This window comes from Naegleria fowleri (assembly GCF_008403515.1).
Source record: "Naegleria fowleri strain ATCC 30894 chromosome Unknown tig28, whole genome shotgun sequence".
NCBI lineage: Eukaryota > Heterolobosea > Eutetramitea > Acrasida > Naegleriidae > Naegleria > Naegleria fowleri.
In genome coordinates, this window is record NW_025407960.1 from 751,927 (window position 1) to 769,709 (window position 17,783).

General features: G+C 36.7%; 7 protein-coding genes across 7 annotated transcripts; 4 read left to right on the top strand and 3 right to left on the bottom strand.

The window, feature by feature from the left end:
- Positions 1-121: 121 nt before the first annotated feature.
- FDP41_002181 (uncharacterized protein) lies at positions 122-4,420 on the bottom strand (the record flags this gene model as incomplete). The annotated part of the gene is made up of 1 exon (XM_044705348.1): positions 122-4,420. One exon carries the CDS (start codon positions 4,418-4,420, stop codon positions 122-124), a length of 4,299 nt encoding a protein of 1,432 aa, XP_044563824.1.
- A 405-nt stretch (positions 4,421-4,825) lies between these two features.
- On the top strand, positions 4,826-6,456 carry FDP41_002182 (uncharacterized protein; the record flags this gene model as incomplete). Its single annotated transcript, XM_044705349.1, has 2 exons — positions 4,826-5,461; positions 5,605-6,456. The coding sequence occupies 2 exons, from the start codon at positions 4,826-4,828 to the stop codon at positions 6,454-6,456; spliced, it is 1,488 nt and encodes a 495-aa protein (XP_044563825.1).
- Positions 6,457-6,598: 142 nt separating this feature from the next.
- Positions 6,599-10,224, top strand: FDP41_002183 (uncharacterized protein; the record flags this gene model as incomplete). Its single annotated transcript, XM_044705350.1, has 7 exons — positions 6,599-7,306; positions 7,358-8,694; positions 8,796-8,877; positions 8,973-9,166; positions 9,255-9,693; positions 9,771-9,802; positions 9,885-10,224. The coding sequence occupies 7 exons, from the start codon at positions 6,599-6,601 to the stop codon at positions 10,222-10,224; spliced, it is 3,132 nt and encodes a 1,043-aa protein (XP_044563826.1).
- A 264-nt stretch (positions 10,225-10,488) lies between these two features.
- FDP41_002184 (uncharacterized protein) lies at positions 10,489-11,040 on the top strand (the record flags this gene model as incomplete). Its single annotated transcript, XM_044705351.1, has 1 exon — positions 10,489-11,040. The coding sequence occupies one exon, from the start codon at positions 10,489-10,491 to the stop codon at positions 11,038-11,040; it is 552 nt and encodes a 183-aa protein (XP_044563827.1).
- Positions 11,041-11,372: 332 nt separating this feature from the next.
- FDP41_002185 (uncharacterized protein) lies at positions 11,373-12,176 on the top strand (the record flags this gene model as incomplete). The annotated part of the gene is made up of 1 exon (XM_044705352.1): positions 11,373-12,176. The coding sequence occupies one exon, from the start codon at positions 11,373-11,375 to the stop codon at positions 12,174-12,176; it is 804 nt and encodes a 267-aa protein (XP_044563828.1).
- Positions 12,177-12,226: 50 nt separating this feature from the next.
- Positions 12,227-14,742, bottom strand: FDP41_002186 (uncharacterized protein; the record flags this gene model as incomplete). Its single annotated transcript, XM_044705353.1, has 2 exons — positions 12,227-12,449; positions 12,545-14,742. 2 exons carry the CDS (start codon positions 14,740-14,742, stop codon positions 12,227-12,229), a joined length of 2,421 nt encoding a protein of 806 aa, XP_044563829.1.
- A 249-nt stretch (positions 14,743-14,991) lies between these two features.
- FDP41_002187 (uncharacterized protein) lies at positions 14,992-17,258 on the bottom strand (the record flags this gene model as incomplete). Its single annotated transcript, XM_044705354.1, has 2 exons — positions 14,992-15,214; positions 15,310-17,258. 2 exons carry the CDS (start codon positions 17,256-17,258, stop codon positions 14,992-14,994), a joined length of 2,172 nt encoding a protein of 723 aa, XP_044563830.1.
- Positions 17,259-17,783: the final 525 nt, after the last annotated feature.

Consider the following 17,783-nt stretch of genomic DNA (forward strand, 5'->3'; position numbering starts at 1 on the left):
AGTTATTAATGGTGAACAGGAATAATCAAAAGCAAAGTGACATGTCAACACGTTCTAAGGTAGTGTTTACATTTAATATTTTCAGAATACTTGAGACATGTAACTTTTCAGAATTTTAATACTATTTCCAAACCTTAAGCATACCATCACGAGAGGCAGTCAACAAGAGAGGTTGGAAATGGCCTTTTGATACTCCAGACACAACTTCAATATCAGTAATTGTGTCCAAGTGATGTGTAGCAATGGGTTGTGAGAAAGTACCTCCCTTTCCTCTGTTGCTTGTTGTACTTGAGGTGAGAGATTGATCGGTTCGTTGGAGTGACATCACATCCTCAGTAAATACCGTACAGTTATCTTCCTTCTTAGCACCATACATAAATGCTTGTTGAGAGGCGCCACTGACAACATAACTCTGATCAATTTTGTTCACATCCCAGAACCTCACAATGCCATCACTGCTGCCAGAATAAAAACATCCATCATAATCATTCACATATAAAGCATTAATATCAAAGGTAGGCTCCTCTGTCGAAAATTGTTTTCTCTCCCTCATAATCTTTTTAATTTCTCCAATGGCAAATTTATCAGAGCCGTATGGCTGATCGATATTGGGTGTGGTGTGTGGAGTTGGTTGACTCTTCTTTCTAGTGTCAGAACATCTGAACTTGTATAAGGTTTGTTGTGTTTCCAAACTCCATAAATTAATGTCATTGTTTTGAGATGCGATATATACAGACGGAGATGAGAATGAACTGGTCAAAACGCTATTCTTACAAATGCTAATTCTGTTAATGGCACTTTCATTAATTCGCGTATTGGAAACGCTAATTTGATATCTCAAGTCCCACAATGTGAGGAATCCACGCTTCGTCGAAGAAATCACCCAAGGTTCATTGTCGCCACAACAAATTTCTGAGATTGGTCCCTGTTCGAGTGCCTCTTTTGATTTCCATGAAAATGCCTCTCTGGCAGCTCTTGGATCGATACCTACAACCATTCCATTTTGATTTCCACAAATTAGTAATGGTTGATTTCCAATGTTGAGAGGTCTCACCACATTAATGGATGCTTCTTGAGTTTTTGACCCGCTTGAAGATTGCACAAATATTGCACCGCTATCCGAAATGGTTATAGTGTACATGGTAGTGCCTAAATCTGCGCTGAATACGTGAATCCATCCCTTATCTGTGCAAGCAGCAATGAGAGGAGATGTCACATTGAGAATTGCCACCGAGTTCACTCTTCCTCCTCCTTGAATGATGGTATACGTCATTTTAGAATTCATTGCAAAATCTCTTTCAGTGTTGGTGAGATCCCACAATCTTACTGTTCCATCGTTGCCACCTGTCACAAACCAATACAAGCTGTCGTGAACTGAAATTTCATTGACAGATCCTTTGTGTTCTGTGGATTGGCCAAACAAGTTACCATTTGGTCTCCATTTTCCAATAGTGGAGGCTTTTAAGAGGGGATTTGTAATATTCTTTGGGAAGTCGTCATTATCTTTTGTTTTGGATTTTGGTTTTCCTGACATTGAGAAGAATGTATTCCATTCATTATTATACTGCTTGGATTGTGATGGTTTTGATGGAGCTTGATTATTTTGTGTAATACTTGATTGCAGACTAATATAGGGACTTTCTATTGGTGTGAAATGTGTAAAGAGTGGAAGATTCAATTGTACCACACTACCACTATCGATGTTGGTTTGGTTTTCGCCATCATTGTTATTTTCCCAAGATTTTGACAGTACGGCTGTTGCCACTTGAGAGAGGTACGGTAAAATGGTCTCCAATTTGTCAACCTCTTCGGGTGAAACCTGAGGCAACTTTTGTGTTATTAAAGTTTGGAAAGGTTGACGAGAGGAAGCACTAAGGTCTTCCATAAGAAGCTTAATAGCTCGATCAAATGTATCACGTGCTATTGGTTGAGTAATGCTTTCAAGCAGCGAATATTCCGTAATAATCATTATGCTTTGAGCCAAATGTGGTTTCAGAATATCAAGCAAGAAACAACTAGTGTCAGCCATTCCCAATTGCTTGCTGGCTGCCGAGAAAAAGGCAATTGCATTATATCGTATCCAAGTGTTAGGGTGGTAGAGCAAATATGAAACTTTTTTAGCAATGTCTACAATTGTCGATTTTTCAAACATGCCCAATTCACACAGTGCAACTAGACCATTCAAAGCTTGATCTATAACAAATTCCTGAACGTCATAAAGAGCTTGCATGATACATGGCAAAATGAATTCTTTGAGCGAGGTTGGACCAACAAAAATCGAAATGCCAACAATTTGTTCAAAGAATGCATGTCTCAATCTCCATTGTCGTGAATTGAGGAAAGTAATCACCATTGGCAATACAAAGTCGTTGGTTTTTCTTCGTCCATAAAAAATACATAAAGGTGTAATATTCTTCAGAAGAGATCGTTTCACAACTGTACATTGATCCATTGAGAGTTCCAAAACTCGTGATCCAATCTCGTCTTGCAAGGAGTTTAGCTCACTGTCATATGTTCCTTTTATCATGACTTGATTATTGATATTTTGGTTAATTATTTGACTCATTTCTAAAAATCTTCTTGCTTGATAGGCAAGCAATGGCAAATTTTCAGCAAATGTCACTCTCACTAAATCAGATTTGTCAGTACAAATAATTTTCAAAGCAGGAAGAATGTAGTCATTAAATAAATTAGAGTCGCTTGGAGGGAATGCGGTGATCTTGGTCAAAATATATGTGAGTGTGTCTATCGCTTTTGATTTAACGAGAGGAGCTTGGTCATTCAACAAAGCACAAGTGTATGGTATCAATCTTTCCAATTTTGTGTAGTTGGAAGAAAAGTCTGCAAGTTTTTTCATGAGGTCAAGGCCTTGTACTCGAACGCTCACACTTTGAGCATTTCGAACACTCGAGCAAAGAAGAGTTGCAATAATTTCAATACCCTCATGGGTGGTTTGTGATTTTCCCAGTTTTTTCCCGTTATTAAATTTTCTTCTTTCAGAGAGCTTTTCGATTTTGTTGTTTGAGGAGGGCGTTTTCTCTTTGTTTTCTGTATCGTCTAAATTGTGATTAAATTTCTTTGTATCTGATATAAGTTCAGGGAGAGAGTTTTTCTGGATATATCCGGTATATTCTGGTGCATTCGTTGCGTTCAGTGTGTCAGAGCTTTTTTGAGCTGTTTTCACAGTAGAAGATATGCTTTGATTGCTAGGGCTCTTTCCAATTTCTGATGATTCCGATAATTCTTCGATAATATTGTCATACATTTCAGAAATTGTTTGAATTCTCTTGTCACAATTTTTGTCTAGCATTTGAATCATTACTTTCTCATGAATATATTTGAAATAAATAGGGAAAATGGTCGGTGTATATTTTGTAATATATTCTTCTGCTGAGAGTCGTTTGTTTGGATCCAAATCGAGCATGTGTGTAATCATCTCTCTAACATCTTTATCTTCGACTCTTTCCAATAATTTTGAGAAGTGTTCGGTGTCTCCTTTGCGATATGCCAGAAGTTGGGAATAGTCAAAGAGCGCTTCACCATCGAGGAAAAGCTGCGCAATGACACATCCAGCACTAAATATATCCATCTTTTCAGTGATTTCTTCTGTGTTAGATGTTGTGTTGTTGTTATTCGAATCCGTTGATGATTGATTGCCACTCGAAGGAGGGGACAATGTATCCTCATTAATTAACATGCTTTGATCTAAACCGTTGTTATCAATCATGACAAATGCGTTTGCCAACGATTTGGTACTTGTGAGTGGCGTTGCTGACGCAGTGTTTCCGATACCATAAACTTGTGATGTTGGACAAAACCGTTCAGGAGCCAATAAACAAATTCTTCTTCCGGATGTATCAAAATAATACGAAAAGAATGAAGGATCATCATCGGGAATTCGTGATGGTTTGAAAGGAGCCAAATCAGTCAGAAAGACCCAATCCCAAGCAGTCAAAATTACATTATCTGCTTTCAAATCGCCATGATAAAGTCCAAGTTTATGAATCTGACTCAATCCTTGCAAAATTTGAAAAGCAATCCAACGTTTCCCGATGGCACTGAAAAACGGTCGGGTACTGATTCTGTCTGCCAAGTTGCTATAACAATATTGTCGAACCAAATAACCAGCCTTGTCGGTCTCCACCATTCTATTATAACTCAACACGTTGGGTTGATTCCTCAGACTCAATTTCTCATTCAATATTTTCAATTTGGCATGATGAGGTGCGAGAGCGAGAGGCGGATCATCCTCTCTCTTCAAATATACCTTTACCACCACTGGCATACCCTCTTCCGTCCAACATTGGACACTCTTGAGTAATCGACCTCCTCCAAGAGGGTGATCCTGAACTAAACCTTCAGCCAAGTCTTGCAAGTGAAGTTCTTGCACAGAGCCGCTCACAGCGAGTTGATTGCCCATTTTTTTGTGCTGAAATTGAATTTCAAAAGCCGATCAGCGAGACTTCTCGAAAGACTCAAGACACACAAATAGAAATCTTTAGAATCTTTTCAATCTTTGGATGATCATTGTTCATGCATCATTTCAAGGACATTGTTGGACACTCTCACTTTGTTTTTCCTTTTTCAGGAATGGGAGATTTCTCATTCCCTGATTTCTCCTTAATACAAAAAATTGAGCGCACTGTAGCACCCTTAGAAAGAAAGGCGGTGAAACATTCTGTTCGGTACTCGCTCTCTCGCGATACGATAATATATCCAAAGCCAAGAACGAGGTTTTTCTCGTTCGTGGCTACAGGCTACTTCGTACTCTACTGTATTGATCAATTAATTAGATCTAGCACCTTTATGGGAAAGTGGAGATTGAATGACAGAGCATAGTCATCCGAGTACTGCTGATCAGTCAGCTCATCCTCCTAGTCATCCCTCTGGATCCTTCTCCAAGAAGAAGGCTCCAACTGTTTCGGGCAACAACGCAATCCATCCAAAAGCCAATGTTTACAAAAAAAGAGGCCTGTACTCCAGCAATTCGGTGGTTCCGGTGAGTGACTCCTTTGATGATGTTAACTCTTCACAATTCAAAGAAGGCACCTTTGGGAATGAACAAGATCATTCCTTTTTCGAGGACAAGATTCAACAATTTTTCATGTTCATCAATGCGTTGAAATTGGAACGTTCCATTCATCCTCTGTTGTGTTTGAGTCTTCATTTGATGATGATTTATCAAACACTTTCATTGGGAATTTCCGTTGACGATGGTTGGGGCGAATATGGAAGATATATTGTGCATGCTCTTGTTGCTCCGAGAACGTTTGGGTTTCAATTTTTGCCATATAATGGTTTTGTTGCATTGTTCGCAATTATGTGCTTGGTTGAATGTATCGGAATGATCATCATCTTCTTCACTTATCGATCTCTAATTTATGGTAGCAAATATTGGAAAAAAATTCGAACTGCTGGTAGAAGTGTTTTTGCCATCATGACATTCCTTTCATTGCCAATGGTAAGTCTTGTGAAAAACTACTTCATTGTTTACCCACCGATAATTGTTTATTACTAACACATGCCATCATTTATTGTCATCCCCTTCACGAACCACTTGTGCATGAATCCATCACAACAATATTCTTATGATCGACAAAAAAGACATTTGCTTTAATGCAAGGATTTTGGGGCTGTGATTATTCAAAAACAGTTGAAATTCAGAAAGGTGTCCAAATATTTGTACTTTCCAGCTTTCCAACTGAAGCATGTTGGGGAACCATGAATGCCGTTTTTTCCATTCTTTCTCTTATATTGGTGCTCATTCAAGTGGTGATCACAATGGGAACCGTCATGATTTTTTGTGACACTTTCATTACATCTAAAGCAAAATTCTTATTATTGGATCCATTTCTCATTTCATATGTGATTGGCTCGAATCAGCTTTATTTAATCATCTCCATCGTGACACCAAAATTTGTTAGCTTTTTAAGGCCCATTTATTTTGCAATATTTTCTCTTGGATTTGTAATCCTTTTATTCCGTAATTTACCATTTGTGAGAAGAAGAGCCAATTCTGTGTATGGTGGTGTTGGGTTTGCGAGAATTGGAGTTGCTGTTGCGTCGTTAATTGCCTCACTGGTAAATGCTAGCGATTCATGGGATCTTGGGCTTGGACTTGCATTTTGCCCTCCTGTACTAGCCTTGATAGGCTTTGTTATTGGATTTTTGGTGACAGATTTCTACACGAAATATCTTTTCAACAGAGGTCATGAAATGGTAAAGCTTGCCCTCACACACGACACACGAATTCATAATCGAGACTTTAAAGCAGTGTGTGCCTTTCTGCAATTTTCAATGAAAGGTATTAATGAACACAAACGATTGGTTTCAGATTTTATTGAAACATCTCAACATGCAGATTGGCTAGATGCTCATATGAAAGTTCTTTTTTCTCTTTTTTTTGAAAGATGTTTCACATTCTCCTCATTACTTCATTTCTCTACAACTTCTTAAAAGAGCCGAAAAACAACCCTCTTCCAGCATATTTATGAAATACAATATTTTCATAAGAACAAGGGAAACTGAAAAATGTTTATCAAACGGACGTTTAAACAGCGCCCATTCAGAAATTATTCTAGAAGGGGTTAAAATTAAGATGCGCAAGCTGAGATATTTGATCATTCAATTCTGGAAGAATTTACTTGCATCCATGGATGTCAATGATTTGATCCAAAACATTCAATCTCTAACATCAGATTGTGATATCGCGTTCAATAATCTAATATTAGAAAATGAGGATGATCCATTCTTTCAAAAACTTTATACTGAATATCAAGAAGAATTAAGTTTTAATGTACTAGACACCGGAAATGGATCAAAGGAAATTCCAAATACAACCAAAGAAACTGAAAATAATGATCAACTATTAGATGTTCCTATGATGGATGATAATTTAGATTCAGTATCACAAGTAGCAGAGGAAACAGTGGACAAACAACAAGAAATTGTTTCCAATGCCATTAACAAAAGAGAGGTGAACCGTCTACTATTTTATTTTCTTGTTACATTTGGAATTGTGTCAACTGGTTTTATAATTGTACTACTATCAGTCACGCTTCCATTGTTGAGCTATTTCACAAATTTGGATGTACTGACAACCACTGTACCACTTCCATCATTACCTTACTTCACAGTTGTTAATATTGAAAGTAGAAACATTTTAAAAGCATCCGATTCAGTTTCATATTTGAGGGCCCTGAATTTTGAGTTGGAACAAGTAGAGAACGTTGAATTGTTATTTGATAGTGGAATATATGATCAAGAAATCATGGCGCTATTCAATAGTAATGACAAGAAATTCATTGTAAGTACCACAATAATATTCAGAGGAAACTATGTTAATAATTGCATATAGATCGACGATGGTCTTACTCTCGAGCAAAATTGTTCCAATTCATGGCTTGTTAAAAAGATGAAACGAATCATTTATCCAAGAATTAACAACTCCTCTCTAGTACCCACAGACAATTACTTTGAATTTTTGAAGTCTAATATTGAATTTCTTACTGACTACTTTCAGAAATTCTTTTCCGAGAGTTATGTAATCCAAATCATACACAATCAGCAAGCTCGGACTGCATATATTATTGTGAGCTCTGGAATTTTTTGTGCATATTTGCTCTATGTTATGACATTTGCCACATTTGCATTCATCTTTGTTCGACAAAGAAAGCTGATCATACAGTTGTTCAAGAGAGTTCCAAAAGAAGAAACTAAAAAGATAATATCGAATCTGGAAAAGCAATCTACTGCAAAGATTGTTAGTACTGACAAGCTTGTGTCGGCTTCACATTCGTTCTTTGTAATAGCGTTTATTTGTTTCCTTTTGACATGTTGTGCATTATCATTAACCATGGCTGATGGTATTAATAGCTTTAAGGCTCACTTTATTGGCTTGAAGAAACTTCAACTGGCTGCGACTGCAATGCGATTGTCTCAAAGTTTGAGGTATAAGTTATGGAACAAATTGGAAATTGGAAATAATTACACGCAAGAAAAAGATGGTGGCGACTCGTTAATTTCTACATTGGAAGAGTTCGATAGTGTATGGAACTCATTTCGTTTTGGGTCAGCTTTTGATGGATATCAAAGCATGACAGATTATTCTTCGAGTATGAAAGACTTAATTTTACAAAAGAATAACATGAGTTGTGATGAATTTAACTGCCTTTCATTGGACGACCAAGTTGCCAAATTCAGGTCAAACATTCTGATGTACAAGGATCTCTCTCAAAACCTCACGGTTTCTCATATTGGTGATTATCACTCCTTTTTGAGACAAGATAGTTTTGAGCTTGTCATGACCTTCAGTAACATTACGCAATTATTAAGACGTACTCTCGAATCGAGCCGCTCTTTGATGACCATTGTTGTGGTTGTGATTTGTTGTCCCGTATTGCTTATTGCTTCCTTTTTCTTATTCACAAATGTTTCGACTATGCAAGAAGAAAATTTTAGAATGAGAAAACTTTTCAATTATGTTCAATGGGAGATTATTGATGCCAATGATGAAATTCGAAATTATATTTTCTTTTATTATTTATCATCTGGAGTTGGACGGGCCAAAGTAAAACAAAAGATATCGAAAGAGAGAGCGGTGTTGGAGGCGGCTTTGACATGTGCCACAATTTGCAGTGCTGGTGGAACTATTGATATTTTCAACTCGTCATCTGAAAAATTGTTTGGATATCGGTACGTATGATCACTCTTCTTCACATTAAGTTTTTGAGATCAACTTTATACTTGTTACCATATATATTACGTTGAAATGGTCGAAATGTTTCATTTTGTAGTGGCGATCAGATTATTGGTTTTCACTTGTCGAAATTATTTGACAAAGAATCTGCATCAAAACTTGAACCGATATTAGCAAAGGTAAGTATATAGATTAAGAATGCAAGATTAAAATGGAATTTCAATCAATTGAATGTTTAATTGAATTGTTAATTTTTTAAATGGAACAATTAAAGATGGCATTCAGCGCGGTGAATTACGCAGAAACGATTGAAATCACTGGTCAAAAGAAGAATCAAAGTAAATTTCCTCTCGAGCTCAGAATTTCGGTTGGAGTTTTAGATGGAAGAAATATTATTGCTTGTTTTATGCGAGATATTACTGAATATAAGAAACAAACAAAGGAGCTGGCAGAAGAAAAAAAGAAAAGGTATGTATTGTATGAAGAATTTTTTTGGAATATAGCATGAATTATCTTGTGCAATTATTTGTCTTGTCATGACGAACGAATGTCAAAGTGAATCCCTATTATTGAACATTATGCCTGAGAGTATAGCTCAACGCTTAATTGCGGGAGAAACTTTTATCGCAGACAAATACGAAAATGTGACCTGTTTTTTCAGCGATTTATATGGATTGTTGGATTTAAATCTTTCTGCATATGAATTAGTTCAAACTCTAAACTTAATTATTCACAAATTTGATGATTTGACTTTAGCTTCAAATGTGGAGAAAATCAAAACCATTGGCTCCAAATATTTCTGCTGTGGAGGGTTGAAACCAGATTCTGAGACAGAATTATCTCACTTGGAACGAATGTTTGATTTTGCGATTCAATTATTTGATATTGTTGATTCATTTCGTGACGAGAACGGCCTTAATATTGGATTGAAGGTTGGTATGCATGTTGGTCCAGTAGTGGCAGGCATTTGTGGTCTGCTGAAATATGCATTTGATGTAAGTATTAATCTCGTCGTTCTGAATAGACATTCTTTATTTTCGAATTGCACGGCGCTTGTCATTCTTTTTGATAGATTTGGGGTGATACTGTGAACATTGCGTCAAGGTAAATATTTTTTTTGCAATCTAGTTAGAGCCAAAGAAAATGATAAAAAATTTTTATGAATTTATATCCACAACTTGAATAGAATGGAGAGCACATGTCCAACAGGTCACATTCAAATTACATCCACATGTTATCACAAATTGAAAGACTTTTATAAATTCCAAGAAAAAAGTGTTGAAGTCAAAGGAAAAGGTCTAATGCAGACCTATCTTTTCAAACCAGCAAGAAACAGTGCTTCTCCAACCGTTCTCACTCATGATCATCATACCGACCTCTATAGCTCTCGAGACAGTGTTGGTTCCAAACACAGCTTGAAAGCGTTGTTAACATCCTCCTTTTCTTCAAGGAATGCCATTCAAGACATTCTCGCTGCTGGCAATAATGGTAGCAGCAACATTCAGGAAACGGTTCATCAAGAGTAAGAGACTGTCCAATGGTGTAATGGTGTGTGTTATGAACAGGGACAAGAAATTAGCCTCAAAATGATGACCAAACAATTAAATATATTTATCAATGAGAGATTGAATATACTCGCTTTTGATTTCAACAAATGGAATTTGAACAAGTCTGCCCTTAAAATCCAATGTGTTGGTTGTTATGGATAACGGAATGGTTGTTCCTCCAATAAGATATGACATCTAAATGTCAATAAGATCTTCTTGTTCGGTGGATATGAAAACGAAAAAATGTCTTCAAAATTATCTTCCCTAATTGTTTCCAAGAAATTTCTCTTCGTGTCTGTCGGAGTGATTGTTTTGATCTATCTGGTCTCGTGGATGAATTTTAGAGCCAAATTGTCCTCATCAGTGCCATCTTCATCGCTTGAAGTTTCCTCTTCATCATCGGCAGGTAAACTTGAAATGATAAATTCCGATAACGAACGAGTAACATCATCATCATTAACGACCACCACGACCACTACCACTACCACCACTAAAGAACAACATGATGAAACTCCATCCTCTACGACTCTTCCGACCTCCTTTATCTATGATGATAATTTAAAAGGCTCATCCATTGAATCTTTCATTTCATCACCCGTATCATTAATTTATATTTATGCTCCATGGTGTGGACATTGCAAAGCCTTTGCTCCGACCTTTGCAAAATTAGTGGACAAAATTAAGGAACAATTTGGAGGAAGAATAAAAGTAGCGAGAGTGAATGGTCCCGATAATTATGAAAGTGCAGTGGTCAAGTTGGGAGTGAGAGGATATCCTACATTGGCCTTTTTTTAGAAATGGTGAGATGAAGACGAAATTGTTTTATGAAGGGAAAAGAAATGTGGAGGATATTGTTAAATTTATTGAAGAAAAGATGTTCGTGGAGAAGAGTGTTTCTGCTGTGAATTGATTCACCCGCTGTTGGACCATTTTCAATTTTGTTCAAGATTCTGTGACATCAATTGATTGTCACAATCTCAAATAACAAACCACTTTACTGTACAATAATTGGAGAATCGTTGATTTTGACTTGTTCGGGGATCAAGACTGAAGCCAACAACGGCCGTTACAAGCTTTTGTCAAGACAAAAAAATAGAGCCGTTACAAACCTGATATCAGACAGCATCATGTCGGATCAAGAAGTCATTCCATCAGAAAGCAAAGATCAATCAGCCAAAGTAACAACCGCAAAGATTCAATCAGAGGAAGAACAGAAGGAACAAATTGATGCAAGCCAAAAACATTTGCAAAATGAAAAAGACACTTTAGATTTATTCAAATCATTCTTGGATGAGAAGGATTCTAAATGGATCATGGAATCTTTGAAACAAAAAGATCCACTCGTGCAAGTCTTATCGGAATTGAAGCCTGAGGAACGTATTAGATATTTCGTTAAATTTGCTCTCTCCCAAAATGAGTTGTATCATTCACAAGTTTCCAAATCAGATCGTGATGATCAATACAATGAATGGAAATCAGATGTGGGTGACACCAATCTCTTGGAAAATTTACATCATAAAAACTCAAAAGTGGCGCGCTCATTGGGAGAGATAGTTTTCAAAGAGGATCATACGAATCTCATTACATTGATGAACAAGTTATCAAACAAACCTGTTATCTTTATATGGAAGCATAAGAAAATTCCATGGTTCAAATATGTGGATCAAGCAGAATACATTTGGAAAACTACTGTGGAACGAGTGCAGAGAGCTCATGGTGAAAAATTACTCGAGGATCGAGAGAGTGTGTTGTTGGAATTTGCAATTCAAATGAGTTCAGGTCCATCGGATTGGGAAATTGAAATTTGTCAAGAATATGACCAAAAGGATGAACATTTAGATTTGAATGTGGAGCAATCTGTGTATAAATTTAAAAAGGACTCAGTATTTCCAAATGGTTTGAATATCGACAGCGTTGGAGCGTTGCTTTGAGCAATGTGCTGTTTACAGATAGATGAACAACTCTTGGAAGAATTCTACTGTCATCGTTGATTGGCGGCGCTTAAATAAGAGGTCAACAATTTCTTGAAATCAGCCAAAATAAATGGTTTGTAAACAACATCATCAAAACCTTGTGAGAGTAAAGTGTCTCTTGGTTCCCATGTGTTGGCTGTGATGGCAATGATTGGTATTCGTTGCATTTCTTCTTTTTCATGATGTCGATATTTCATATAATTTCGAATCATTTCACATGCTTCCTTTCCACTGTAGTTGATAAAATTCAAACGATTCACAAATGGTTTGTGGTTATAAGTAAAATGTTAAATTCAAAATGTCCAATAATGTTATGCCAAACTTACCTCAGAATGGGCATGAAACAATCCAACAAGACCAAATGATATGATTTTTGTTTGAACTTTTCAAAACATTCCATTCCATCATTGGAAGTGTCAATATCTTTGAATCCAATGATTTGCAACATTTTCATCAATACTTTTCGATTCACTGCATTATCATCCGCCAACAACACTGAGAATTTGCTAAAGTCAAATCCTTGCTCTTCTCCTGCTATCTCCTGACATATCTTGTCCTTTTTACACGCTTTTGAATTGTGAGAAGTGCTGCTACTTAGTTGGCTTTCTATTGTTGTAAATAGTTCCATTAACTCTGCAAACTTAATGGGCTTTGGCAGATAATGTAGGTTGGGGAACGCTCTTTTCACACCTTTGAAAATTGTTGGAATTACTAAGAAATGTTCTCCAAAACATTGTTGACAAGCTCTTTCATAATCTTGTTCTGGAAGAATAACAAGAGAAACAGTATTACTTTTTCCATCTTTACCTTTCCTATTTTCTTCCATGAAAGAATCCATATTCTCAAACGTTGATATTTGGTGTACTCTCTTCATCAAAGAGAGGTAATCTTTCAATACATTTCGAAAACATGGATCTTGGCCAATAATCGAAATTGTGAATGCAAATCGTCTGTATGACAAGAAATTTTCAACAGTGTTCTCCAACTCTGAATTGTCGCCAGTTTCCATAGGTAACACCACCGTCATGGTCGTTCCAACTCCAACATTGGTCTCCACCTTAATCTTTCCTTTCATTTTGTGAATGAGCATTTTGGTGATACTTAACCCAAGCCCATTTCGATTGGTGTGAATCAAACTGCTTCCTCCTTCATGTAACTTTTTTAACATTTCTGACTGATTGAAATAATGATCAAAGGAAGTCTCCAGTTCATCGTTTTGATTTTCAAGCACTCCATAAGGTTGAAACAATTGGTGTATTTGATCCTGAGAGATGCCACAACCTGTGTCAATGAAATCAAGTCGAATGTTTGTACGGTGGTGATTTAACAAATTTTCATGGCTCGTTTTTCGAATCGTGTTGTTTTCTTTGAGTTCATCATCCGTTGCCAAATCACAGTTAACTCTGACGTAACCCTTCTTGGTGTATTTGATGGCATTCGAGATGATGTTCATAATGATTTGACTCAATCGAACAGAATCACCTTTCAACAGTTGTGGAACTTTTGAGACATTGAAAAAACAATGCAATGAAATTTGTTTTTCATGAGCCAATTGTGAAAAAACACCAATCAATGAATCTAACAAGAATTTCAAATTGAATGGTTCATGTTTCAATTTGATCTTTCCCATCTCAAGTGAGGTCATTTGCAATGAGGATGATAAAATGTGCAGTAATAATGTTGCATTTTCCTTAATATCTTCAATGATTTCATTGATGGCACTATTATTCAAAAAACAATGTTTACATCCATTCAAACACTTCTCTCCCTCAAAATGATGATTCAACACTTGTAAACTTCCCATAATGCAATGCAATGGATTTCTCGCTTCATGACTCAAATTGGCAATGAATTTCGTTTTCTCTTCATTCTTAAATCGTTCATGAGCAGCTTGAACTTGTTGATGTAAAAACTCTCGGTTTTTGAATGCCAAAAAGTGAGAGAACATTTTCGAACCAACCATGACCGTGTATTGCAAACAGAATATATCCACCAATCTTCTCTGAAAGAGCCTACTCTCCAACTCTGACATTTCCACTCCTCTCGAAGAAAGAAAAGTAAAAAGAACAGAACTCAAGACAGTCACAGCCCCAGTCACCGTGCAAAATCCCCCATGATAAATATCGCAAGCAGAGACTAACATTTTGAAGGTTGAAAAGATGAAACTTGGAAACCAAGGTCCATAATACATTTGCGTGATCAAGTGATGAATAAAGATATCACTCGTTTGTCGAACCTCGGAGGCTACTTTTGAAACCATGCAAGAAGGAGAGTTCTTTCCGCACTTCTCGACCCACTTGTCCATCAATAGATGTAAGAATACTTCTCCAAAATAACACGCAAAGAGAACAGAACAGCCCTTCTCCTGACAATACATGGCACTCAGGCCGATCGGAACCCAAAATAACAATAGTACTTGAGCGATCATGGGATGATCTTGCAACGAAAAGAGTTTATAAATCGTCATGAAAAGGCGACCCTGTGGTTCAGAATGATTCGTCGACGATTTTCTCAATATTCCCATTTTTCTGTATCGATCTATATATTCAAAATGTTAGAGAAATTCTCTTCAATCGCGATTAAGTGGTGATAATGCTGCAGCACACTTTTGAGTATCTCGTTGAAAGGAGGAAATAAAGGCAGCGTAGTAAGGCAACGTTTTTTTGTTTCGAATCCACCGCCTTTCCAAAAATGTACAGGATGGTTAATAATGGTGATGGCATTCCTTTTACTTTTTAAGGGAGCGGCAGGATGTTCGAGGAATGGAGCTGAATTATCGTTGATTGGCGGCGCTTAAATAAGAGGTCAACAATTTCTTGAAATCAGCCAAAATAAATGGTTTGTAAACAACATCATCAAAACCTTGTGAGAGTAAAGTGTCTCTTGGTTCCCATGTGTTGGCTGTGATGGCAATGATTGGTATTCGTTGCATTTCTTCTTTTTCATGATGTCGATATTTCATATAATTTCGAATCATTTCACATGCTTCCTTTCCACTGTAGTTGATAAAATTCAAACGATTCACAAATGGTTTGTGGTTATAAGTAAAATGTTAAATTCAAAATGTCCAATAATGTTATGCCAAACTTACCTCAGAATGGGCATGAAACAATCCAACAAGACCAAATGATATGATTTTTGTTTGAACTTTTCAAAACATTCCATTCCATCATTGGAAGTGTCAATATCTTTGAATCCAATGATTTGCAACATTTTCATCAATACTTTTCGATTCACTGCATTATCATCCGCCAACAACACTGAGAATTTGCTAAAGTCAAAATTGCATTCTTCCTCCGCATCCGTCTTTGTTTGGTTTGAATTTGGTTCAGGTGTGCTACCGGTGTCTCCCTCAACAGAGCGAGGGCAAGAATTGGCCTCACGAATGTTTTCCTCAATTCTTTTAAATAATTCTATTAATTCGCCAAACTTGATGGGTGTAGGAAGATAGTGTTGATCTGGAAACGATCGTTTGACTCCTTTGAAAATTGTTGGAATTATGATTTGTTTTGCATTTTTGGAATTTCCAAAATGATCTTGAATCCCTTCATATTCTCGTTCTGGAACAAAAAAGAGAGAACATAATTCTTCCTTGTGAGAATTTTCACATTTTCCAACATCCCCGAACTGATGGTCAAGTTTAAACGATTCAAAACTTTCATAACATGAAATTGTTTGTACTCTCTTCATCAAAGAGAGGTAATCCTTCAACACACTTCTAAAACAAGGGTCAGGATCTATAATTGTGACTTGATAGGTCAAGGTATTTTCTGACAGGAACATGTCAATGGTTTTTTCAATTTCTGAATTGTCACCTGTCTCGAGAGGTAAAATAACTGTCATTGTAGTTCCAACGCCAACTTCACTCTTGACCTTAATATGTCCTTTCATTTTTCGAATTAACATTTTAGTGATGCTAAGTCCAAGACCATTTCGATTGGTGTGAATTAAACTGCTTCCTCCATCAGTGAGTTTCCTTAAATTTTCAGATTGGTTGAAATATTGTTCAAAAGAGGATCCAAATTCGTTCTGATCTTGGGTTTGATCGTGGGTTTGATCGATCACACTGTAAGGTTGAAACAGTTTGTGGATTTGATCCTGTGAGATTCCACAGCCCGTGTCCGTAAATTCCAAACGAACATGGGTGATAGGATTTAACAAGTTTTCAAGACTATTCCTCTTTCTTTGTTTTTGAATAGGTTCGAGTTCTTCTAAAGTGGCAAGTGAACAATTTACTCTCACGAAACCCTTGTTCGTGTATTTAATGGCATTCGAGATGATATTCATAATGATTTGACTCAATCGAACAGAATCCCCACGAAAGATTTGTGGCATGTTTGATACTTGATAAAAGAGATACAATGAAATTTGTTTTTCATGAGCCAATTGCGAAAACACTCCAACCAAGGAATCCAATAAGAGTTTCAAATTGAATGGTTCATGTTTCAATTGAATCTTTCCCATTTCCAATGAACTCATTTGCAATGACGACGACAAGATGTGAAGCAATAAACTAGCATTTTCCTTAATATCTTCAATGATTTCTCCAATTTCACGATGATTGACAAAGCAATGTTTACATCCGTTCAAACACTTCTCTCCTTCAAAATGATGATTCAACACTTGTAAACTTCCCATAATGCAATGCAATGGATTTCTCGCTTCATGACTCAAATTGGCAATGAATTTGGTTTTCTCTTCATTCTTAAATCGCTCATTCGCTGCTTTAAATTGTTGCATGGAATATTCTCGATTTTTGAACGCCAAAAAGTGTGAAAACATGTTCGATCCAACCATCACCGCGTATTGTAAACAAAACATGTCGACCAATCGTCTCTGAAAGAATGACCATTCCAAATCTGACATTTCCACTCCTCTCGAAGAAAGGTACGTCACCAACAATGAGAATAGAATTGTAAATGGACCATTCCACTTGTAAATCACGTACTGTTTTTGATGATGACTCGGAAAGATACAAGCCACAACAATCATCTTGTAAGTGGACAAGATGTAACTCGGAAACCAAGGTCCATAATACATTTGTGTCATGAATTGATGCGCGAATACACACAACATGTGTGCCACATTGATCATCACGAGTGAATAACCTGAGAAATAGTTTCTCTCCGAACGAAATTTGTGAAAATTTTGTTGTTCTTGTTTCATTAAGGAATGTAACAAGTAGTGAACGATCATCTCTCCCACATAACAAAGGACGAACACGGTTGGATTTTTCTCGGCAATAAAAGTAACCGATGAGGATGGGAACGAGAACCAATAAACGTCCTGCCTTCAAGTGTTGATCCTTTTGAAGGATTAAATGTTCCGTAATTCTTTGACTACTAATACTGATGTTGTTGTTGTTATTGGTATCAACATGTGGTTCATTCTCTTCGTTCGTCGTCGTCGTGTGGTCATGAACATGTTTGTTTGTATGATTTGTATGATGATTCATGCGTCTTGTGGAGTGTTGCTGAAAGAATTGACTTTGATATTGCACGACGGTATCGAAAGAAGACAATGTCGTGTTTTTTGTTTTTTTTTGGTGAATATTTGCCGCTTTGC